The sequence below is a fragment of the Cuculus canorus genome, chromosome 5 (genome assembly GCF_017976375.1).
Source record: "Cuculus canorus isolate bCucCan1 chromosome 5, bCucCan1.pri, whole genome shotgun sequence".
In the NCBI taxonomy this organism is placed as follows: Eukaryota; Metazoa; Chordata; class Aves; order Cuculiformes; family Cuculidae; genus Cuculus; species Cuculus canorus.
Window position 1 is genome coordinate 68,604,615 of NC_071405.1, and position 24,289 is coordinate 68,628,903.

General features: G+C 49.9%; 1 protein-coding gene across 1 annotated transcript; it reads right to left on the reverse strand.

Moving 5' to 3' along the window:
- Positions 1–99: 99 nt before the first annotated feature.
- On the reverse strand, positions 100–22,963 carry RMDN3 (regulator of microtubule dynamics 3). Its single transcript, XM_054068438.1, has 12 exons — positions 22,798–22,963; positions 21,226–21,421; positions 20,152–20,298; positions 16,658–16,925; positions 15,055–15,157; positions 14,246–14,306; positions 8,696–8,771; positions 7,652–7,729; positions 5,400–5,498; positions 3,121–3,174; positions 2,137–2,217; positions 100–1,202 (listed from the first exon to the last, which is right to left on the reverse strand). The coding sequence occupies exons 1-12, from the start codon at positions 22,922–22,924 to the stop codon at positions 1,149–1,151; spliced, it is 1,344 nt and encodes a 447-aa protein (XP_053924413.1). The 5' UTR covers positions 22,925–22,963; the 3' UTR covers positions 100–1,148.
- Positions 22,964–24,289: the final 1,326 nt, after the last annotated feature.

Sequence of the window (24,289 nt, forward strand, 5' to 3'; positions counted from 1 at the left end):
AGTGAATAAGAAGTCCATTTTCACAACGGGATACATTTATAATGACGGAGCTCTCCAGAGAGCGCGGACAATCCTGTCTCACCCTGTTCTCCTTCAGCATCCTGAGCCCATCTCAGTTTTACTTTGGAGAAAGCAAGATTTCAGCACATCTTGGCACGAGAACTGAATCTCGGGCTACTGAAGTTACTGCTATCGTGTTTCCACGCCTGGTTCTGCTGTGCTGGCCTGTGCGTGCCAAACCAGAAGCGTGGCAAGTCTAAAGCAATTGCTCAATCTTGTTTCTCCCTCTCTTCCCCCAACATTTGACCTCGGTTTCCCTTCACAGTGAAAGCATCACCCCGAGGTCAGCCTTTTCTCCAACTTTACCCTGTGCTTTGCACACAACACTCAAACATCAGCCAAGTCAACTTCTGGAAATTGTAATTCTACCCGTGTTTTCTGCTGAGAAAACCCCAACAGTTTACTTATGACAATAGCCAGGAGACTTTGAGGTGGGCTCATGCCAAGTAACACCAAGTGAGCACCCCAAGTGCCTCCTGCTGCTATAACCCAGCAGCGCTCCAACCACCAAGCCCAGGAGCTCAAGATCTCATTCCACCTAACAGCTCCGAAAAGTGTGTGATCAGTTATTTCAACTGATTCAATTATTCAGGTTAAGGGGAAACAGTTAATCCAAAAAAGAATTTAGGCTGAAGGAATCAGGTGAGATCCCACAGGAGCTGGGCTGAGGTCAGGCTGTCAGACGGGGAGTTTGTGACATAAAATCTAGATGTGTATATAAATATGGATATATTTGTGCATATTTTCTTATATCACATAGTATCTCTCACCTAGAGCTATGGTACACGTGTATCACATATTTTATATCACAAACTCTACCTATGCCCTCCCCCCATCTGTTTTTAGGAATTGGACAGTTTTTAGGAATTCTAAAATCAAACGTGCCATAAGGAGGAAAAGAATGCAGAATTTGATCCGGTTCAATCCCACCAAGATCTTCTCCTGGATGTGCTGGTGAGGCTGCTGCGTGTTTTCCCCTGTAAACTCTTGTGGCTCATCCATGAAGTGCAAAGTCATCAGGATCACAAAACCCCTCAAACTGGAATGTTACTGTCGTGCAGTATCCAGTGGGATGAGCCTTTAGGTATTCACTCCTCCCAGGCTGACTGCATCTCTTCAAGTTCTCTCTCGCTTTCTTCATCCTGGAAATGTGATAAAAGAACAGATAAATACACATAATCGAAAAACAGAATTTCCCTTTTGTTCTCCAGTCCCATATTGGGTTTTAAACACACCTCAGCCTCGCGTTTCTCCTCCTACCGCTTTCCCCCTCCCCACACTTTCCTCTCAACACACTGTCCTTGAAGCCCGTTTTAAGTTTTCCGAGTATTAAAAAGTTTCTCTCACGTTCAACCATGGCAGGGGGTGGAACTGGAGGATCTTTAAGGTCCCTTCTGACTCGAACCATTCTATGAATCTGTTCCCTTTTGCAAGACGGGACTGACAAGCCAGAGCAGCCGAACCCAAACCTCTGCTCCCTCGCTGACTTCCACAGGCTGGATAAACGCCTTTGTTTTTCCTTCTTAGCACAATGAAGTTATTTGACTGATGATGAGCGTCAACATTTGCAAAGACTTACCCAAAGCCTCTTAAGCGCTGGCTTCCTTACTCGACTCCCACTTTTAATTTCAAAGGGGAGAGAGAATTAACTGTTGGCGACTGCTCTGCCTGCAGCTCCTCTGCTCCTTCCCCAAAACCTCAGTGCTTTTCTGATTAAACTCTGCCTCCAACACATTTATTTCTTGTGCTTTTGGAAAAAAAAAAAACCTTTCTCTTTATCAGACAAACCACTCTAACTCTGCCTAGAGACTTCCAACCAGTGTGTGGTGAGGAAGCTCCTCATCAGACACAGCTCAGAGATTTTATTCTCCAAGAAGGGGACAAATTCTTCTCCTGCAAAGCGACCTGCATGCTTCAGGCATTTGGGTAACAGATCCCAAGAGAAGAAAGAAGTCAAAGGAACAAAATACTTATAAAACCTGGGCTTAGAGCTGGAACACCATTTAGAAAACAACTTTCTCTCTGCTCCCACTTCATCTCTGCTCATCATCGATGTGTGCTTAAGGAGACCGCTACCTCTTTTGTGTGAGCTGGCAGTTCCGAGGCCAGGTTCATCCAAAGAGTGGCCGCAGAGTTGTTTCCCAGGTCCTTGTAGCACTGCAAAGGAAAAACAACAACGTGAGAAGAGTTGAATGGGAAAAAATAGGCAGCAAATATAACAAAGCAATTATGGATCCTGGCAACTGAGGTAAAATAGACACACACACTTTCTCCTTTACTTTTCCCCACGATTCTGTGTACTCACAGAAAACCACAGCGGCAGTGGGATTAAACCTCCAGCCAGCGGCTGACAAGTTACCAGCGCTGCTTTAGATGGAATTTGAGCTGTACAAACCAAGAAGGATGCCTTCTCCCAAGTGACAGGTGATAGGACAAGGGGGAATGGCCTCAAGCTGCGCCAGGGGAGCTTCAGATTGGACATCAGGAGAAAATTTTTCACTGAAAGGATTCTCAGGCCCTGTCAGAGGCTGCCCAGGGAGGTGCTGGAGTCCCCAGTCCTGGAGGGGTTTAAAAGATGGGAAGATGAGGTACTTAAGGATAAGGTTTAGTGGCACATAGCTATGGTTGGACTTGATGATCTCAGAGGTCTTCTCCAGCCTGGTGATTCTATGACTCTATGATTCCCCTGGATGACTCAAAGGCAAAACCACCCCTGAATTTTAATGCCTCTGCATGAGGTGATTTGGCCTTTTTCAGCAATCACAGAATTGTTTGGTTGGAAAAGATCTTTGAGATTATCGAGTCCAACTGTCCCTGTCTACGACTGAACCAGATCCCTGAGCACCTCGTCTGCCCAGCTTTTAAACCCCTCCAGGGACGGGGACTCCACCACCTCTGCCAGGACCTGAGAACCCTTTCAGTGATCTTGAAAAACCTTGTTTCTGCACGGGGTAACTCACACCTCACAGGTTTGGCGCTCTACAGCGACAGATCCATTTTTGATACAAGCATCTCTCACCCAGGGAGCACATGGCTGACCCAAAGGAAGCCCCAAGTTACCTTGGCAATGTAGACTCTTCCTGCTTTGGAAAATCCTGGGCTCAGCTCCTCAACCTACAAAGAACAGAGGAGAGGTGTAAGAGACTGATTCACTGCAAACCCCACGCAACAGGCAGAGAAGAGCAGACATGAGGCTGTGCAAAGGACACAACGCTCACATCAGCCCTACTGCATCTCTAAAAAAGACAAGTAAATGAAAGTGTCTTTTTGTTAAACACACAGCTCAGGGTAGGAGCTTTTCACAAGCTGGTGAGTAACGTTCTCAGACTATCACAAAGTGCCTGTGACTCAACGAACAACATCCACACTCTAACCTAAGAGAGGAGTCACAGACGAAGGGTGAGGTGTTGATGTCGAGCACTCGGAAGCCAAGGGAAGCTCAGGACCAGCCCAGCGACCCCCTCACACACAAATGTGCACCCTATTTTTGACCTCCCTGCCTATTCAGTCTCATCCACTTGGGCTTCTCCTGAATATTCAGCTGCCAGACCTCAGGAATCTTCCCCCGGCTGTTTATCTTCTCCTTCCCAGCTATTAATTCCCAGTTTCCTAGTTACTCACGTCCCCCTGCCTTCTACCATTCATCTCGGTTCCAGTCATCACTCCCCAAGTACTTTGTTCCAGTACGTTCCCATTACAAACCCTTGGCTGGACCCGTATCCCATCTGTGTTCTCACTCCTCAATGTGCTCTACCAGGAACCCTGAGCCCAGACACCAGAGGAAGCACCGAGAGCACGAGATGGACAATGTTTTCCTCTTCATCTGTTGTCTGGCCTTACACTGAGTTCAGTTTGTGCCTAACCCAGGGCTGCGAGGCGCAGGAACATCTCCCTTCTCTGGAAGTGAGCCAGCTGCAGCCGAGGGCTGAAACAGGCTCTGCTGAGCACATGAGCAGTGCTTGTGGAGGGGATAATGAGCTTCCAGAGGGGTGGAGTTGTGTCCTCTCAAAATTCTCTCTGCCTCTGACCAAAGCTAAACCTCAGGAAAATGCAAGCTCCTGTTTCAAACCACAGCACTGCTCGGACTTAGCAATAAAGGTGCCAAACTGTTTTCTCTCTAATGAAAAGAATCACAGAACGGTTTGGGTTGAAGGGACCTCAGAGCCCATCCAGTCCCAGCCCCTGCCATGGGCAGGGACACCTCCCACTGGATCAGGGGCTCCAAGCCCCATCCAACCTGGCCTGGAACCCCTCCAGGGATGGGGCAGCCACCACTGTTCTGGGCAACCTGGGCCAGGGCCTCCCCACCTGAACAGCAAAACAGTTCTGCCTAAGATCTCACCTCAATTTCCCCTCTTTGAGCTCAAAACCCTTCCCCTCGCCCTATCCCTGCACTCCCTGACCAAGAGCCTCTCCCCAGCTTTCCTGGAGCTCCTTTCAGAACTGGAAGAAAGCACTTTGTCCCAAATTTACCTCTGAAATGATTTGCTCCTTTTGGCTGAGCAGTGCATTGCCCAGGACAGACACCAAACTTCCCTCACAAACCATGACATTGTGGCAAAACTCTAGGAATCTGAACAGAGTTTGCCTTTCCCCAACACTGCAGAACTGCTGTCCCCATCCATGAGTTATAACATGGTGGGGCAACTTGTTTCTGTAACACCTGATCAGTGCCCAGTTCCCACAGGCACAGCCAGAGACCGGTGGTTTAACTCATTCATCTCATGCAGGCCCTTGAAACAAGAGCGATGCACTCAAAAACACATCTGAAATTCATTTTCATCAACAGGAGGACAAAAAAAGCTACTCAGAGGGCAGGATTCTTATACCGGAGGAAGTACCCTAAGAACTGCTTTCTCGAAATACATAAACAATACATCCCCAAAGCCTTAAAGCAGTTGTCTCCAAAGGTTTGAGTTGGAGAAGTTTGACCTATAATAAAACATTCTGAGAGAAATTAAAAGGGTAGAATATTTGAGTATCTGCAGCAGTGGTTCTGGGGATGAGCTTAGACAGATCTCACAGACCCTCAGAGCACAGACCACACAGATTTAGCATTGAGCGATGAACCACTCCACTATGCAGCCTTTAAAAGGAAAGCCAAGTCCCTTAAACACATTCTGAATGCTTTGGATCCAGTCCTGAGGTCTTTAAACCCATGTTCTGGTTGGCTGTTCTGTAACAGAGGCTCCAAAGCCTTCGCCTCCACCAACTCCTCTTTCCCAGGTCCCACTCCATGGACATGTATCATGGCGTAAAGAGGTGAAGCAGGACTCCCCATTCCCCACCGGGATTGCACCTGTCAGGGCAGCGATCCCCTCGCTTATCAATTTCATTACCCGTAAGAAGTTTTGCAGCGCATCCTGCACAGTGGCTGTGGGGGGAGCTTCAAACAAAGCAGAAGCCGCCTTTTTTTCAAGCCATCCTAGATGGGAAACCTGCAGAAACAGAGATAAAGCTGTCAAAGCCACAAGGCATATGCAGAAGTGTATGGACAAGGAATAATCCAGTCTCCTGTATCTGGCTCTTGGACTGGGAGAAAGCCAGGGACCTCGGTGGTGTCACCAGATTCTGGATGAATATCCTAGTCTGGCCACAGAATTGCTTTTCCTTCTCCCTAACTAGGTACTTCAGGTCAGCTTTTGCAGTTGGATATGTCAGCCGGCACATCCATGGTGCTCAAGGAAGATTTGTCTCTAGAAGTGAATTTTACAGCCGCGCAGCAGCGAGAGTGGTCCAAAACTCCAAACCCTCCTGCAGCCACACCAGTTCCTGGCAGCTCCCACCTCGCATCGGAGAAAAGGCACACACGGAGCCCTCCCATCTCCCAGCTTAAACGTTGTACAAGAACGTGTTCTCACCATGCAAAGATCCCTCGGGAGAGGCAGGTTGAAGCCTTCCCATCAGCAGATGTTCACCTGTGGAGAACTAGGTACCTGCCAGTACCTGCTGGTACCCCTCTCTCTAATCAGAAAGGCCCTGACATTCCAGCGGGGGCAAGGACGCACTGTCACTTCGGATAAAATCTTCTTTAATGCTGCAGAATTCCTACAATGCAGACTAGCAGAGCACTAACATATTCCTGCATCCATCTGGGTTTGTTTCATAGCATGAGCTATGAAGAGCAGTAAAGCTGAGCAGAAAGAACAGCACTATGTAATAAAGAGCCGTGATTTAACCTGCCCCTCTGCAGCGACCTGTGCCGATGGTCCCAGCCACCCTCCCTATAAGGGGACTTCACTTCTGACAGCAGCAAAGCACTTTCAAATGGTATAAAGGGAAAAGTTACTGCAAACCCTTAGTGCTTTTTATAGGCACTAAATCTGATTTATAGGATTTGACTCCAAGCTTTTCCTTGTCAAGAAACATAAAGCAGCTGCCACGCTGCTTCTAACACCTCCGATACTTCGTGTGCAAGGGCAGAGGAAACACATGCAAAGGATTACACAGCTATACTGTGTGCAGCAGCTCTTTCCAGACCCAAAATGTCCTTGATCACATCCATATGCGCTTAAAGGACTGAAGGCAGTTTGGTTTTACTGAGTAAAGCTCAGGAAACAGGGAGCTAGTTTGTAGGTAGTGCTTTTCCTAATCCTTTCTTTGCCGTTTCACCTCCCATCCCGCCTGCAGTGACTGAAAAAAAACAAAGTCTGGAGCCCTGAACTCTTCAGAGCAGCTCAGAAACAACAGTTCTAGCAAACAGCTTCCCTCTGGGAAAGAGACAAAAACCAGGAGAAAAATGAAGAGCACAATAGTGGCAGCAAATAAACGGAACAGCAAAAACCCATCAGTGTTTTTTTCTATTGCAGCAAGAACTTTTAAAGCCTTTTCCTGATTTGGGGACACACGTGTTACAATAGCAAGAGCAAACAACCCTGCCAATACACTCTTCAATCTTTTAAAAGCTCCAGTGTGTCTTCTATACCACAGAACTCTCTGCCTTCAGGCCTTTGCTGGTTAGTACTGGAAATGGGCTTGGCCAGCATTTGTCCCTGTCACCAGCCCACTACTCCTGCAGTCTCTTTCTCTCCTGCTCCACCACTCGTATTAAAACGCTGCACCTTGTAAACCTCCTGCTTCGAGTGGTAACACCAGTACGAAGGTGGGCACTTCAGGTTCAATGGGAGGCGGACAGGAGGGAAATGGACTGCCACGACTTCTCCACTGCAGTTAAAAAAACAACAGAGATGAGAAGCTGAGAGACCAAACAATGCTGTGTCCTGGCAGACAAATCGTTTCACTAGCGCTTTTCTAACAGCACCTCTACAAGCACATGAGCTTTTACATCGCAAGAGGTTTCTGAGTGCAATGCATTTCTGGTATTCCTCGGGGTGGGGCGTTCTCAGCGCTGTTTCAAGATTGAAATGAAGAGATTCCGGGTCCCACTCAAGTGCAACTTTGAAACTACATCTCCATCAAGGAGGGCACTTCCATATCAGAACTTTCTGACACAATATCCGAGTCCAGCAATTAAAGATAGTGTTCCCACTCCTTACGGCTGGGGGTTTGGATCCACTCATCTTTCATTCAAACAGGGAATTAAATTCCAAGAAAGATGAAAACGGCAATAAGCAGTGATGAACTCTCTTACCTGGTAACACCACCTGCCCAGGAGATAGTGAGACTTTGGGTCCTCTGGTTTCAGCTCAATCGCTTTGTCAATGTGTTCCTGTGGAAAATCATCAACAACACACGTCACATTTATATTAGCAGCAAATACAACACCCACAAGAGCAAGGGAATGAATGTGGAAAGAGGAGAGGAAGGTGCCCACAAGCAAAGCATCAGTGGCAAAGAGATTCCAAATGTTCTTGAAATGGTTGCAGTGATCAGAGAAAAGCAGCATTTTATCAGCCTCAGAGACAAGGATTGCTACACACAAAATAATGACACCGCCCTTCATTTTACTCTACCACCTTTTCACAGCTTGAACACAACCAAACTACTGGTTGCGTTGAGCTGATGGGGGAATAATTCTATGTGTGGTAACGGTTCAGGCACATCCTCTCCCCTGTAACATCCCCTACACGTGTGGAAGGTAAATAAAGAAACCAGAGGCAGATTAAACCTCTTTGAGAAAGAACTACTCTGCCTTTAGGGAAGAGTGCAAGCATGCTCACAGGCAGCTACGGAAAGAGAGCTGGTGCTGTGTCTTATCTCCACAGGGGGATTTCATGTTTCAAGCTCTCAGTCGCGTTGTGTACAAACACTGCACTCACAGGACTGCTCTCCTTTTCTTTCCTGAGATCACAGTGTGCAAAAGCGTGGATCCAGATCAGCCACCTCACTAGAACCACCTTCCTCAGCCCAAATCACACACTCGCAGCATCTCTTTGAGACCTCTCGCTTTCCTAATACAAGCTGGAGCCAATTTTCCTAACTCGCTAATATCTAAATAAGTATTCACAGAATCATAGAATAGTTTGGGGTGGAAGAGACCTCTAAGCCCATCCAGTCCCACCCCCTGCCATGGGCAGGGACACCTCCCACTGGATCAGGGGCTCTACGCCCCATCCAACCTGGCCTGGAACCCCTCCAGGGACGGGGCAGCCCCCACCGCTCTGGGCAGCCTGGGCCAGGGCCTTCCAGTATTTTTCAATACTTACACAAAAAACTGCACATCCTTTCCACTCACCTTAAAAACATACCCGGTTTGGATGCGCTTCTGAATGCTCTCGTGCTCCGACAGCTGCCCACAAAGAACAGCATACCTGCGGAGGAGACATTGGCATGGAACCAGACCATCAGGCATCTAAACACATTCACATTTTGCTGATATCTTCAGGAGGAAGTTACGTAAAGGCATTAAAGCTTCACAGCCTACTGAGGAAAACTAGGAATACTGGACAGGGAAGAGACATGTGCAGCAAAATTCTAATGCACAAGAAGGGATTAAGTTGAAGGATGTTGGCAAGTCAGCAGAAGCAGCTTAATGTCATGGAGGTTCATTGCACCAGTGGCTGGAAAGCTTTCCCTCTGCGTAAAACAGGGGCAGCACATGCTGCTACACCCAAAATTCTTCACTCAGTAAAGAGGCTCTGTCGAAACACAGAGCAACAAGGAAGAAACGCTACCGCAGTGTGAGCCAGACCTACACAAAGCTCTAACTAAGGTGCCTAGTATCGCCCCCACACAGCGCCCGATCCACAGCACGCGGTTGTCTGCTTTGGGGAGGGTATTGTGGAAACCTACCTCCATCCTGCAGCCCCGCAAGGCCGCCAGTCTTGGGGAACAAAACAACGCGTTGTCAGTGTTGGGCAAAGCCATTTAATTGGGTGCAGTAAGACTAAATCGTAAAACGGGTTGGGTTGGAAGGGACCTCCAAGCCCATCCAGTCCCACCCCCTGCCATGGGCAGGGGCACCTCCCACTGGATCAGGGGCTCCAAGCCCCATCCAACCTGGCCTTGAACCCCTCCAGGGATGGGGCAGCCACCACTGCTCTGGGCAACCTGGGCCAAGGCCTCCCCACCTGAACAGCAAAACATTTCTGCCTAAGATCTAGTCTAAACTTCTCCTCTTTTAGTTTAAAAACATTTCAATCCTGTGCTGAGAAGCCCAGGATCTGGCAAAATAAGTTATTTCATGAGCTGTGAAATTAAGGAAGGTTAATTACCCATGGATTTGCACCCTCCCGTCTCAGCTCCCTGCACCACAGCGGCTCCAGCCCCCTCCCGCCCTGCATGGCTTCCCAAGAAACCAGAAATGGCAGAGACGTGCTGGGGCACTGCTGCCCAACGGAACCCGCGGGCTGGTGTCTCCGTTGCACTCATCTGGTTTGTGACCCCTGCCATCTCGCTGGAGAATGCCAGAGGATCCCCCATTAGCTCCGAGCTGGCTCAAAAACCATCAGGAGAGTGCAGGGACAGATTGAATAACAAGTCCTATTCTTTAAAAAAATGAAACTGAAAAGAAGAAAGCTACATGAAAAGCCCCCTTGAGGTTTCTCTTACTATCCTCTCGCTGCACGCTATCCCGGAGCAACCCCAGGGATGCTGAACCACACCAGATGTTTGTGCAGGAATTTGTCAGCAGCCTCTGACTCTCCAAGCGCACTTTCTTCAGTGTCACGCAAAAGCCCACAAACATTTCACCCTCACTGCTCCTGCCCGGAACAAGCTTTCCACAGGGAGTCACCATACAGAGAAGCTGCGGTATGTACAATGTCATCATTCAATCTCATTCCTTGAACCTTTTCTTTTTCTTGTGAAATAACTCTGATTCAGTACCAAAAATCTTATTTTTCATGCTAACACAGATGACCAAACCGATGCCTTAATCCTCTCCCCTCGCCGAAGCGGCTCACAGCTGCGCTGCCGTAATCTGTCACCGCGGGGGATGAAGGAAGCGTTTTTATGATCCTCTCCAGTTTGTTGCACAACAAACAGCAGCCTGGGCTCAATATCCCTAACCACAACACGACCAGGGCATAGAAATACAAGCCAATAAAAGGTTTATTTGCTAAAATCACAAGATAAAACATTCTTCTGCAGTAAATCATGTAGCTCTTTAACATACAGGACCTTGCTTTACTGGACTGTAGCTCCATAACCACAGAATCATTAGTTGGAAAAGACTTTGGAGATCGAGTCCAACCGTACCTGTTTAACTATACTGTTTAGGCTTTCGAATACGTGAGCAGGCGTTAAATCCAATTAGGTCAAGTTTAAGGTTAATTAAACAGGGAAACACCGTGCCTTTTTACCACGGAACCTGAACTGCTGCCTAACTGGCCCTCATCCTGCCTCGTCCTCCAGGAAAAGCCTGACGAGCCCTCAAAGCAGGGATAAATCCAACAGGACGTGAAGCCTGTTCACTCTGATCCCTCTGCCAAGCAGTGTGTAAACATCAAGCAGGGCGTTGCGCAGCCAGCAAGGACTGTAAACACCAAATAATTGTTCACAGCCTGGTGAAATGGGGCACAAAATACACAGTAAATAGCAGTCCTGTCTCTGGGTCATGAAATAAATTTAATCTATCTATCTATCTATGGTAAGAGCTGCCTGGACTGGTTTTACCTGTGGCCTCAGGAAAAGACAACTCTCCCCAAACTGTGTTGGGCTCAGCCCTGGGCATGAACCTTCCTTTTCAGACGGTGCCTCGAGGCCCTGGGCCACCAGCCTGGTGGTGCATTTTATATGCAAGACTGCAGCACCGAGGTTTCAGGCTCTGGAGTTCTTCAGATCTCGACTGCCCTTCCGCACTTGGCAGCACCAACCTGTTTTTTCTGCCTTTGTCTCTTCCGCTCGTTTGGCTTTGCTTGCTGGAGCCATTGCTTGTGGTTCATCTTGTGAAACGGCTCGGGAGGAATCATAGGATCATGGAGGATCTCCAAGTTCATCCAGTCCAACCAACAGCTCAAACTCACCATGCCTGCTAAACCATATCACGAAGTTCCACATCTACATGATTTTTGAATCTCTCCAGGGATGGAGACTCCACCACTGCTCTGGGCAACCTCTGCCAGGGCTTCACCACTTTCCATAAGGAAATCTTCCCTAATATACAATCTAAACCTCCCCTGGTGGAACTTGAGGCCGTTTCCTTTCCTATTACCTGTCACCTGGTTAAAGTGATCAACCCTCTCCTCACCACAACCTCCTTTCTGGGAGCTGCAGAGAGCGATGAAGCCTCCCTTCAGCCTCCTCTTCTCCAGACTAAAAGCCCCAGTGCCCTCAGCCACTCCCAGAATCCTTGTTCTCCAGATCCGTTCCCTTCTCTGGACATGCTCTAGCCTTTCTTCTCCAGCCTGCACAGCCCCAGGTCCCTCAGAATGACACGAAGGACACAGTCAAGGTGCAGGACTGACCAGCAGAAACAGGACAGAGTAAAAACAATGAGTCGGAGAAGGGGATTTTCAGCTGTAAACAACACATAACCTCGGAAGCACTGCTCAGATCCCTGTCTCAGCAGTTACCGAAACCTTCTATTATGATATCGCTCGACTAATTATTAACCAGAACTCCCCACCAAGCTGCCCACACCGGTCAAACTGCAAGTCCCCACAGGAATCTCAGCTCAGTATGGATTTCCCCGTTGATTAGAAAATAAACTCTGTGAAAGCAGCCCCGACTGAAAGCGAGACCATCTGTTCTTCCAGCTTAAACCCCCAAGTTCGGAACAACTCCGAGGAACCATCCCTATGAGGCTGCACTCTGGCTGACTCCATTGACGTTTGGCCCCTGCACACAAAACACAGCCCTGCACAGCCCGGCACCTCCAGCTCCGTGTCCAGGACTGCCAACCCAAACACATCTCTTGTCTCCTTTAACTGTTTCAAGGTCTCGCGAACTGAGTGTGCCAACGCTCCGTTCTGCAGCAGGAAATCTGAAAAAGGATGAGGGGGAATGGTTTTAAAAGAGGGGAGATTGAGATGAGATCTTAGGCAGAACCGTTTCGCTGTTCAGGTGGGGAGGCCCTGGCCCAGGTTGCCCAGAGCAGTGGTGGCTGCCCCATCCCTGGAGGGGTTCAAGGCCAGGTTGGATGGGGCTTGGAGCCCCTGATCCGGTGGGAGGTGGGACTGGATGGGCTTGGAGGTCCCTTCCAACCCAAACCATTCTGTGATTTTATGACGAGTGAGAAGACTTTCTGGAAGTCCCTCCCAGCCATGTGTTCTAGAAACCAAACGCTGTTCTCCCTTTCGTGCTTAATTCCCATTCCTATAAACACATTCAGGTTCCAAGCAGGCCTGGCGAGCTATGGTACCTCTTAGACAGTAGGAGTTTGCCCACGACATGGCTAACCCCAAAATTAATGTTCATTAGGGATTTCAGTCAAAATCCAAATGACTGCCACAGTAAAGGAAGGCTGAAACATCCCCTGTCCTGCCTCCACTGCAATCCACCTTTCCTGGATCCTAATAAAGTTATAATCTTTGTTAACTCCCTCAACTGGGACACAGAATTCCAGTGGTCCCAAGAGTCACCAGCAGAGCTGGATGCACCTGGTGAGATGTTCAAGCTATAAAAACCAGACTGCAGGAACCACCAGCGCGTTCAAGGAAGGCACCACTCCAATCAACACTGGTGAGAAGAGCTATGAAACGAAGCCTTTCCCAGTGCAGGAGCTGTTTTTCACACCTGTACCGTTATCAACTGTGATATGAGAGCTTTTTACCAACATCCTCATACTCCTCACTTCTCAGAGCTTTGCTTTTCTTTAACAAATAAAACGCAGCCCACAGATGGTAAATGTCAAGTTCCTTCACCATTTCCAAGAGAAGGAGGGAACACTGATCCCTGCTGAGATTTCTTTTGTCCTTGCTCATACTTTTCAGTGCATTCCCTGCCTTGGCTCCTCTCCGGTGTCCCAACTCCTTGGGACCAGCCGACTTCCAAGAGCCAGCAACCACAATAACAGCTTTGCACCAAATCTGATGCCAGGGAGACCCAAAAGATCCATGGAAGAACTTGCCTCCATACTTGGGCAGATCCCAAGGTTGGTCCAGACACAGTCCCAGACACTTTCTGCCTCCTCTCTCATTCCTGAGCAACCGCTTTCTATCCCGCTGCCAAAGCCTCCAAAGCATCCGGCCACAAAGCGCTCTGAAGCTGCAGCCCGTCACGCTCCGCTCAGCGCTGCCATCGCCAGCACACAGAAATCCCTTCTTGCTCACAAAGTTCTTGGCTTTGTGGCTTTGTCAGTCATTTACTGAGATAACCATGAGGCACAGAGAGAGGGGCAAAAAGCTGTACTTACACCAATGACTGTATAAAACCAGACTTCTGTTTGTCTTGACGAGCATCACAGCTTCAAGCCAAGAAAACAGGGAATTATTTGTGCAACAGAAGCAAGTAATAGAGCATGGAGAACAAGGAATGAGCACCTAAAGGCAGCATGACTGCATCTTAAGTAATTCATAAGCATTAAGTGGCAACGAAAATGTAGAAAACTGTGGTCAACATGGAATAATGCACACAGGGAAAAAGGCGGCCCTGAATACCCACAGTCTGGGGCTTCACCAGCCTGTACAGTTATTACTGTAATCACAACCAAATCTATCATCTGTCAAGCCATTACTTCCACCAAAGCTGTTAAAAATGGCTTTTTACGTTTTACATTAATGTAGCATATGCCAAGTAGAAGTAAATAAGCTCACTTTTCAGCGTTTAAACACAGCTCAGCTCACAACGATCTCCAAGTCCTTTTCCTGTGCTCCCTAAAAGCAAGGAGTAAAGAGCTACATACCACTGGTGGCACTCGGCGCTTTGGTCCCATTTCTGTAAGGCGACTTCCAGCTCTTCTTTCCCTGCAAATCAGCAGGCAGAGGTAAGAAATCCAGCCACGTTCTCTCTTAAAACCTCTTTCTCTGAGGCTATAAGAGTGCAGTAACAGGATGACATGGAAGTCAGAGTTAATTTTACAACACACTGGACTGAAAAATGTCCCATAAATGATTTCACTTTTGCAGGGATGTGGAATGCACCAACCACTTGGAGATCACGCTAATTATTAGTACAGCAGCTAATTGTGCTGAGCTGTCAGTATGGTTTCATCTCATCTGGAAGCACAGTTCTCTCTAATGAAAACGCCTTCCATGCCATGGTAAGAGAAGTTAATAAGAGCTTCCAGCAGTTTCATTCCAATATGTTTCCCTGGCTTGGATCTAGAACTTACTTTTCTTCCCCCTTTCTCCTCCAAGAACCTGCAGTTCCAAAAGCTGAAAGCCAAGCACCCAGCAAAGGCTACAAGGGCTATAAAATAAACCTAAAACCTCAAGTTTTAATGGCTGCACTGATTTACAGAAACCAATAACTACATTAGAGATAGTATTAACTAACAAGATTGACTTATGTGCATAATAAACAGGGCAGAAGTTACCCAGAACAGCATCTCCTGTTGCACATCCCTAACTAAACAAAAAAAACCATCTTTGTTACATTCTGACCCACACGGCATCTTGCAACCAAAGCACATTCAAAAGAGGGAAGAACAAGGGAATGAAACTGAACTGATTCCTCCAGTAAATCCCCCCCTTTGCCCCCCACACTTCTTACCGTCATATGCATACGATCTCTTCTCTTCCGTATCTTCCGCAATTTCGCACATATCGCTATGTGCTCGCGCCAGGCGCCAAACAAAGTCTTTCTGGTCAGCGTACTGTGGTGAGAACATAAATGTGACACAGTGAGACCCGCTCTGTCAGCGACAAAGAGCAGGAGGAAGAAAACTCAAGTAGGAGCAGACACTAGAAGCTACACAGACATGGTTTTAAACCTTAAAAGGCCCAAACTCTGCAAGAACTGAAGCAGAAACACAAAGGAGCAACCTGGATGGCCAAATTTCAAGTTAAGCTCACAGTGACGCACTACTAGAACGTGGCCCGTTGTTGCCACCTTCTGGCAAGGAGCCCCTCCACGTCCATGGTTGCACTGGGAACAGTTCCTCAGCCTGAGAAAAAGTCACCCCAAATCTCACCACTTCATGCAAATTCTCAGAATGAATTTGACTGTTTCCACACTTCATTCCGCACTCAAGCAGTTTCACCTCCTGGACTGTTCTCAAACCCAGGACAGCCTCGTAGGCACTGGTACACTTGAAGTGGATGTGTTCCAAAAACTCAACCACAACCACCTCACGATCTGATTTCTTTTGTGATTGTATTGCATATAAAATAAAGTGGGAGAACCACAAGCAAAAAGCAAGCGACAGCATTTCTGAAGCCAACAGGTCTGCGCTTTCTTCCCTGTGGAAAGGAAGAAACAATCTCCTTGAAATCAGAACTGATCATGTTAGCTGTTGGGTTGGGCTGACAGCTGGACTGGATGAACTTAGAAGTCTTTTGCAAACTTAATGATTCTACAATTCTTTCCTTCTACTCCTCCTGGAAACAGAGGAACTAAACACTCTTTAAAATGCCAGTAGCCCAAAGGTTTTCTCTGCTGGCCACGCCGTACGTACCAGAGGCCGACACTGTGGGCCACCCCAGCGGCAGCAGGACACATCCCAGTACTGGCACCTCGCCACAGGTGGCCAAAGGTGCAGGCCAGCTATCGGCAACAGCCGGAACAGAACGGCCACTGCCCCTTGCTACGCTCTCACAGGCAACAGCAGCGCCAGTGTTCACTAATCAGGGGATCAATTCCCAAATAGGATATAAACCAACACATTAAGGTGGCAAAACACCTGCACCAGCCAGGTTTTCAGCCTCACTAAAACAAACACGTTCCCTAACCCTTTTGTTCGAGGGTGCAACTTGTGTTTCACCATACACGGGAGCCAGGCAGCCCGCAGAGAGACGGAGCTTCCCCATCACAGACCAAGCCGTTGCATACATAGTGAGGTAAACATTCCCAAAATGTCTGCCGAGTTTATTGCCTGCGCTCGGTGCCGTTATTTTACACACATGCAGTGCGTTTGCTCAGGGAAAGTGATGATGTGCTGAGACACGGAGTTCCAAGACAAAGCACGACTGGAAACCGCGTGAACAATCCTGGCCTTCAGTTGGCTCCCAAGCTGCCCCCGAGAAGAGGGAGCCTCTGGCAGCCGTCCCAGTTGTTGTGTAGGGCCTGGCCCCTGTTAAGATCTGCAATTTCCTCCTTCCCAGCTCTTTAGCTGAAAAAAACAAATCACTGGAAAATAGAAAAAGGCAACCTTTACCGCCAGTTTATTGTTCAGCAGCAGCTGGAAGCCCTCTCTCTTCTCCTGCTCATCCCCGTCGTGCAAGCGGTCAGCCTGCTGCAATAGCTGACCCAGTCCTTCCTCCAGCGAGGAATCGAGGAGTAAATGTGTTTCCTCCTCATTGACGAGGTCCAGCGAATCCCGCCGTGCAGTCCTCACTGTTTCACAGCTCACTTCATCTTCCCCTTCCTCACTCTCTCTCTCAGACTCTCGGTCGTAATCAGACTCAGCGTTGGCTGTTGTGTACCTTTCAGAAAAGAAACCCCCAACACAAAGTTAGTTTGAGGAGATACTGTGAAGCCTCGGTATTTTATACTGCACAGAGAAACCAGCTCTTCCTACCAGAGGAACAGCTATCTCAGCTGGTCCTGGAGCACACAGCACAATCCCAGCGTCCCACATAACGCCCCTGTTGCTGTTTCTCACACAATAAACACAACCTCAAAGAGCTGAAGAAAGAAGGGCCCCAAAGCTCAGTAGAACCCCATCACGAGTGTCCACGTCTCACTTGCACATCATAACAGCTTCTCTTGGGCCCTGGTTCTATCAGAGGATGGAACAACTCCGAGCAGAGTCACGACAATTCAGTTAACAGTATGGATTCTAAAAGAGCATCTCAACAAAAGATCTCACACACTCATCCACGTGGAATATGAAACTGGAGGATTTCAGCCTGTTTCAGGGTATTTCCAACGCAGCGGCTATTTTGGCAACATCTCCAGTCTCCAGCATCTCGTCTGAGCGCTAAAACACAAACCAGCTTGTTCACACCAACATCTGAAAAGGTGCAAACCAGGAGGAGACCAACTGAAACTACTTCACACGAGCAAGAAGTCCAGCGAGGAGACAGAAGATGAGCCACAAAGATACCACGTGTGCAAAACTCAGGCAATAATTAGCTGCTCAATTAGTCAAATAAATCAGGGTAAAGCTCAGATCAAAGCTTAAGAAAATGCCTAAAATTAAGCTCCTCCAAATCACATACACACACCTAAGCTGGAAATTTAAACTACCACGATATATTGACCAGTGCCGCTGCAGTGGGGTCCTGATTACAGAATCAGCTGCTTTTTAAATTAGACTCCCTCTTCGTGCCCCTCAGAGTTATCTGTGAGCTCTTAACTGAAGGATAAGCACGAGACAGCTGGGAACTGAAGAGTGTGCACTTGGACAATAGAATCCTGGAATGATTTGGGTTGGAAGGGACCCCAAGCCCACCCAGTCCCACCCCCTGCCATGGGCAGGGACACCTCCCACTGGATCAGGGGCTCCAAGCCTCATCCAACCTGGCCTGGAACCCCTCCAGGGATGGGGCAGCCACCACTGCTCTGGGCAACCTGGGCCAGGGCCTCCCCACCCTCGCAGGAGAACGTTTCTCCCTAAGATCTCATCTCAATATCCCTCTTTGAGCTCAAAATTGTCCCCCGTCCCTCTGCCCTCCCTGATCGAGAGCCCCTCCCCAGCTTTCCTGTAGGCAAATACATTCAGATTCTGTTGGTTTATCAAAACAGAAAGCACTTCCTGAAGCAACCTACTACCAACCCCACCGATGCCTGACTCCAGGGGGGTGTCTGTAGCTGTTGCACCACTATCCTGTGCCCAAGCCATGGGCTGAAGTCCACAAGTTCTGCTGGAACCAAGAGGTTCTGCAGTCCATGATCCCTTTGTCCCGGCTGAGCTTCTCCTCTGAGGGCGAGCCAGCCACTCTGTGGGTGACGCTGCCTTTGTCTGGAGACCAAGAGATACAGGCCCACAGTCCGTATCTGAAGAAAGCTGTCCCAGTAACGTGGCCGCACGTAGATAAAAAGACACGTGTGGCTATCAAAGCTGCCCTTTCTTGAGCACCATCAGTAATGTGCAGACATGAACACCCACCACGGCCTCTCGCTCTTACCCATTGATCCAAAACCGCACTACTCCATACTGAAATGCTTTAAGACAAGGAAACGAGAGTTGTTCTTATCTCTGCCACGCCAGGCAGGCCGGCACCACAAGAAGACATGCTGGAGGTTACACAGGCAGCACTAAATTAGTGGATAACGTAGCAACACAGTGCGAGGTGGCACTGGCGCAGCTCCCTCTCAGATTAAAGGCTTTGTTTCTTGATAGTTCCTTAACATTCATTATATTATTAGTTCTCTAGTGCTGGTACTTGCACACAACCTCCTCAAATCCTCCAGTTTGACAGAATCATTTGGTTGGAAAAGACCTTTGAGATTGAGTCCAACCGTCCCTCCCCACTACTGAACCAGATCCCTGAGCACCTCATCTCCCCGGCTTTTAAACCCCTCCAGGGATGGGGACTCCACCACCACCCTGGGCAGCCTCTGCCAGGGCCTGAGAACCCTTTCAGTGAAGAAATGTTTCCTAATATGCAATCTAAACCTCAGCTGGTGCAACTTGAGGCCATTTCCTCTTATCCCACTGCTCGTTACCTGGGAGAAGAGCTCAGCACACACCTCACCACAACCTCCTTTCAGGGAGTTGTAGACAGATTTCCTAGGTTTCCTGCCCTAAACTCCGAGGCAGCAGGGCTGAGGGCTCCACGGCTGCGCCACAGTCTCACCACGTTCTACTGCAGCTGCAACATTTCAGAACCTCAGCTGAAAAACACGTCCTACACTGATGGCTCCCAAAACACAACATGGTCTTCCAACCCAGACAGCAACTGAAGGCTCCTACACAGCTTTCTTCTTCTAGTGGGAGGTGTCCCTGCCCATGGCAGGGTGTTGGAACTGGATGATCTTTTAAGGTCCCTTCCAACTCAAACTGTTCTATGATTCTTCACCACAAACACGGGGTATCTCCAAGACAGCTCAGACAAGCTGCTGCCAGTATAAGATGATAGGCAATATCATATATAACTTCATAAACTTGGCATTTACAGAAAGATTAAGGGATTTAGATGTTATCAGCCTGTTTTCTCCAGTTTACGCTGATGGAAAGTTCTTAAATGCTTCAGTGTGTTGAGGCTTTGGCTCACACACATCCTGAACAGAACTGAAACCAGACTCTCTGGAACAATAAAGTACACGGAAAGAAGAGGCAAAGCAGACCACACGACCAATGCCAAGACAAGCAATATAGAGAAATCAAGCAGCCCAAAAGCCCTGGGCTCCCCAAAGCTCCTGATGATCATTGTGAATCGTCTGTGAAATCAGAGAAGATGCTTAGGGCGATGTGATTTGCAAAATGAAGCTGAAATGCAAGTTCTTCTGCCCAAGCCTCATGAAAAGAACACAAGCACCAGAAATGAACACAGGACTGAAATGTATCTGTGAGAGCAGTCTTGTTCTTCCTCACAGTGGCTGCTAAAAAGCTGGAGTAGGCTTTTCCAAAATCCATGTTTCCTACCATGATTTTTTTTCTAGAAAACGTTAGTATTTACATCTCTAAAAGACAATATTGTGATGTAAAGGCAGCTAGTCCAGGATAGACCACAGAAGCTACTTCTGCCCCGGAGCTCTGCTTACCCTCCTTCGCTTTCCCCATCATCCGTATTGGCGGCTCCCGAGCTGGCCGTGAAATAAATCGAACTGGAGCCTGTGGAATCGCTTCTTTCCCTAGGAAATGGGAACCGCCTCCGGCGAGTTACTCTCTGCGTTTCCTCCAGATGGGACCTTTGAGGAAGGCAAAAAAGGAAACGAATAAACATTTGACAGTGAAACGTCTGCCGCCTCAATTCCTTTCTCCTCTAGCGCATCTTATCCAATTTGCTTTATATTTCAAGAATTCACAGGGTCACTTTACTCGTGCTTATGCAAACATCCCGCTGCCATACGGCAACCACTGTATCCTGTGGTTAAAACCACTAGGACCCAGACTCGGCCCATGTATGACCCACATGTGTGATCCGTATGCAAAGGTGATTGCATCAGAGAATCACAGAATCACTTGGTTGGAAAAGCCCTTTGAGACGGAGTCCAACCATCCCTGTCCACGACTGAACCAGATCCCTGAGCACCACATCTGCCTGCCCTTTAAACCCATCCAGGGATGAAGACTCCACCACCTCCACATCCACGTCTCCACCTGGGTCGGGGAAATCTGTGGTTTCTGTACAGGATGGGGGATGACATGAGTGAGAGCTGCCCTGAGAAGAAAGACCTGGCGAGTAGGGGTATGAGAAGCTCCACACAAGTTGGCAACGTGCACTCACAGCCCAGAAACCAACCGTGTCCTGGGCTGCATCAAAAGAAATTCTTCACAGTGACGGTGGAGAGGCCCTGGCCCAGGTTCCCCAGAGAGGTTGTGGCTGCCCCATCCCTAGAAGTGTCCAAGGCCAGGTTGGATGGGGCTTGGAGCCCCCGATCCAGTGGAAGGTGTCCCTGCCTATGGCAGGGGGTGGGACTGGATGGGCTTGGAGGTCCCTTCCAACCCAAACCATTCCAGGATTCTATGAAAGACACTATTTTTGACATTAATCCCACTGGCGGTCAAGTGGGAACCAGAAATTCACATTTTCTCCAGGTGTGGGTTTGGAATTTAATGGCTGTTTCACCACGCTGGGGAGCAGCAGTAGAAAAAGGAATGGGCAGGGCCAGTACCTGACTTCACTGACAATCTCAGCCGCCAAGCGCTGCAGGCTGCTCCGCAGCTCCTCCACTTCTTTCCGCAGCTCCGCAATGTTCCTCAACACGAAGTCCAGGCGCTCCAGCAGGTCCACCTGCTCCTCAGGCTGCAGGAGAGGCACAGACACAGCCCCACTGCCCACCTCGACGGGAACCGGCACTCGAGGCACACCTTCAGGAACACAAGAGGAGAAAAAGGTCAAATGGGAAAGGATTTCCCACAGGAAATCTCCATCCAGCTCTGTTTTCAGAAGATGGACGAGATGAGGTTTGGTCTCAAGTGTCACTGTGTGCCCTGGCCAACGTTCTAAGTTCTCCAGCTGCTTTACTGCTCCCTTCCCTGACACCGGCATCCAGCCACAGATTGGCAATCGCAGTCAGGGGCAAACAGAGCTCTCTTAGCTACACTTTCATAAAAATCCCCTGTCAACTTTCCTTTAAAAAGAGCAAAACCCTCCCTGAATATCACAGAGACAATTACAGAGAAGGGAACTGCTGCTTTTTTGGAAGTCCTTACTGCAAATTAATTTAAATCTTCTTCTACATCACACAGAAAAACTACAACTCTGCTTTCAGCCTGAGTCACCCCCGACTCAAGGGGCAGCAGCCAGGAAAGGAAACAGCCTAGGAGACAACAGGTGATGAGGAACAAGGGCAGTGGAAACCAATTCTGGGCAAAAAAGACCTATTACTGAAGAAAAAAAAAAAAAAAGAGAAAACCAAACACAAAACCCCTCTGTGTTCTTATTTATGGGGGGCGGAAAAAAACAAACATGTAAAGCAAGAGGGGCTCCACCTCCTCCCCTCCCTGACCCCATCCTCACTACCCCCACACCTCCCCAATCCCCCCCCACCCCCCGCTCTGCTCCTCTGTCTTCCTTCACCCTCTCCCCCTTCTGCCTCCCCCTCCCCTCTCCTGCTTCCCCCACCCTCCTCCCCTATCTCCACTCCCCCATTTTATCCCCTCCTCGTTGTGGCCTCTTTCTCCATCCTCTCCCCTTTCCTCTCTCCCCACTTCCGCCCTCGCTCTCCCCATCCCTGCTCCTCCTCCCCTCTCCCTCAGCCTCCCCCATTCCATTCCCATCCCTCCATTCTCACACTCCCCCTCCTCTCTTCCCCATTCTCCCCTCTTCCGCCTATCACCTCTCCCCCCTCCTCTCCCTTCGTCCCCTCCGCCCCTCCCCATTTCCCTCTCCCACATCTTCTCTCCCTGCTCTTCTTCCCCCTTTCCTCCATCCTTCCTTCCCCTCTCCATCCCCTCCACTCCCCCATCTCCCTGCCAGTCCCCAATCCCCTCTCCTCCATCCTCCATCCCTTCACCTACATCTTCTCCCTTCTCCCCCATCCCCACTTTCCTCCCCATCTTCTCCCTCCTCCCCTCATTAACCACTCCCCTCCATGCTTCCCCCCATCCCCTCTCTCCCATCTTCTCCCCCTCCATTTCCCTTCCTCTCCCCATCTCTCCCTCTCCTCTCCCCATCCCCTCGTTAACCGCTCCCCTCCATCCTTCCCCCTCCTTCTCCTGTCTCCCCCCCTCCCCGCTCCTACCGTTCCCCCGGGCCCGGCGCCGCTCTTCCCGCTGCCGCCTCGCCCAGAGCAGCCGCAGCCCGAGCACGGCCCCGGCCGCCCCCAGTGCCAGCGCCAGGCCCGGCACGAGCCGCGCGGGCGGCGCCATCACGAGCGCCGCGGGGCGCGACGGGAGGGGGCGGTGCTAGTGAGCGGGGGCGGAGCCAAATGAGCGGAGGGGCGGGGCCGAGGGGGCGGAGTCACGGAAGCGGGGACGCGGAGTCATGAGGGGGAGGGGCCAGACCGCCGGAGCAGAACCAGGTGTTGGGCGGAGCCGGGGAGAGGGGGACGAGTCAATTGAATGGAGGGGCGGGGTCAGGGTGGGGAGAGGGAGCCGCGAGCGGGAGGGGCCAGGGAGTGGGGGCGGGGTAAAATGTGGGCGGGACTAATGATGCGTGGTGGAGTCACGTGACAAGGCGAATCGAGTGGGCGGGGTCTGTGGAGGGCGGGGCCAATACAGGGCGGGGCGATACCCGTGGGGACTTCAGAGCCGCCCGGAGTGCCGTGTCTGCAGCCAGAGCGGCTCTGAGGAGGGCTGGGGAGGAGGAGCTCCACGGGACCCGGGAACGTGTGCTCCCAGCCCAGAAACCACCCGTGTCCTGGGCTGCATCCGGAGCAGTGGGACCAGCAGGGAGGGAGGGGATCCTGCCCCTCTGCTCTGCTCTGCTCTGCTCTGTGAGGCTCAGAGTGCTCAGCACAGGGAGCACACGGAGATGATCCGAGGGCTGAGCAGCTCCTGTCCGAGGCCAGGCTGGGAGAGTTCATCCTGGAGAAGGGAAGGCTGTGGGGAGACCTCAGAGCAGCTTCCAGGGCTGAAAGGGGCTCCAGGGAAGCTGGGGAGGGGCTCTGGATCAGGGAGGGCAGGGAAGGGATGAAGGTGTTCAGCTGACAGAGGGGAGACTGAGATGAGCTCTTAGGCAGAACTGTTTTGCTGTTCAGGCGGGGAGGCCCTGGCCCAGGGTGCCCAGAGCAGTGGTGGCTGCCCCATCCCTGGAGGGGTTCCAGGCCAGGTTGGATGGGGCTTGGAGCCCCTGATCCAGTGGGAGGTGTCCCTGCCCATGGCAGGAGGTGGGACTGGATGGGCTTGGAGGTCCCTTCCAGCCCAAACCGTCTATGATTCTACCTACTCCTGTATCTTCCCCTCCTCCCCACACCCCAATCCCTACAGCTTCTGATATCTCTTTAATATCAGGATAAATGCCACAAGAGCCTCTCGCTCTTCACCCGCGTCACCCTGTCCCTGTCCCTCCACCTGGCGAGCGACAGCCGTGGGCCCCAGTGACGAACCTTTCCTGTGGGCAGTTACGGAGCCGCTGAGTTTCTCCTCATGGTGATGCCGTCGCTCTGGCTCTGTGGATATTAAAGATGGTATCTGGGTACGCTGCGCCCCTGCCTCGGCTTGTTTCTCCCGCTGGGCTTTAATGAAACTGATAAAACTCAGCTTTTGGAAAGAAATAATTTCCGGGCAGAGATG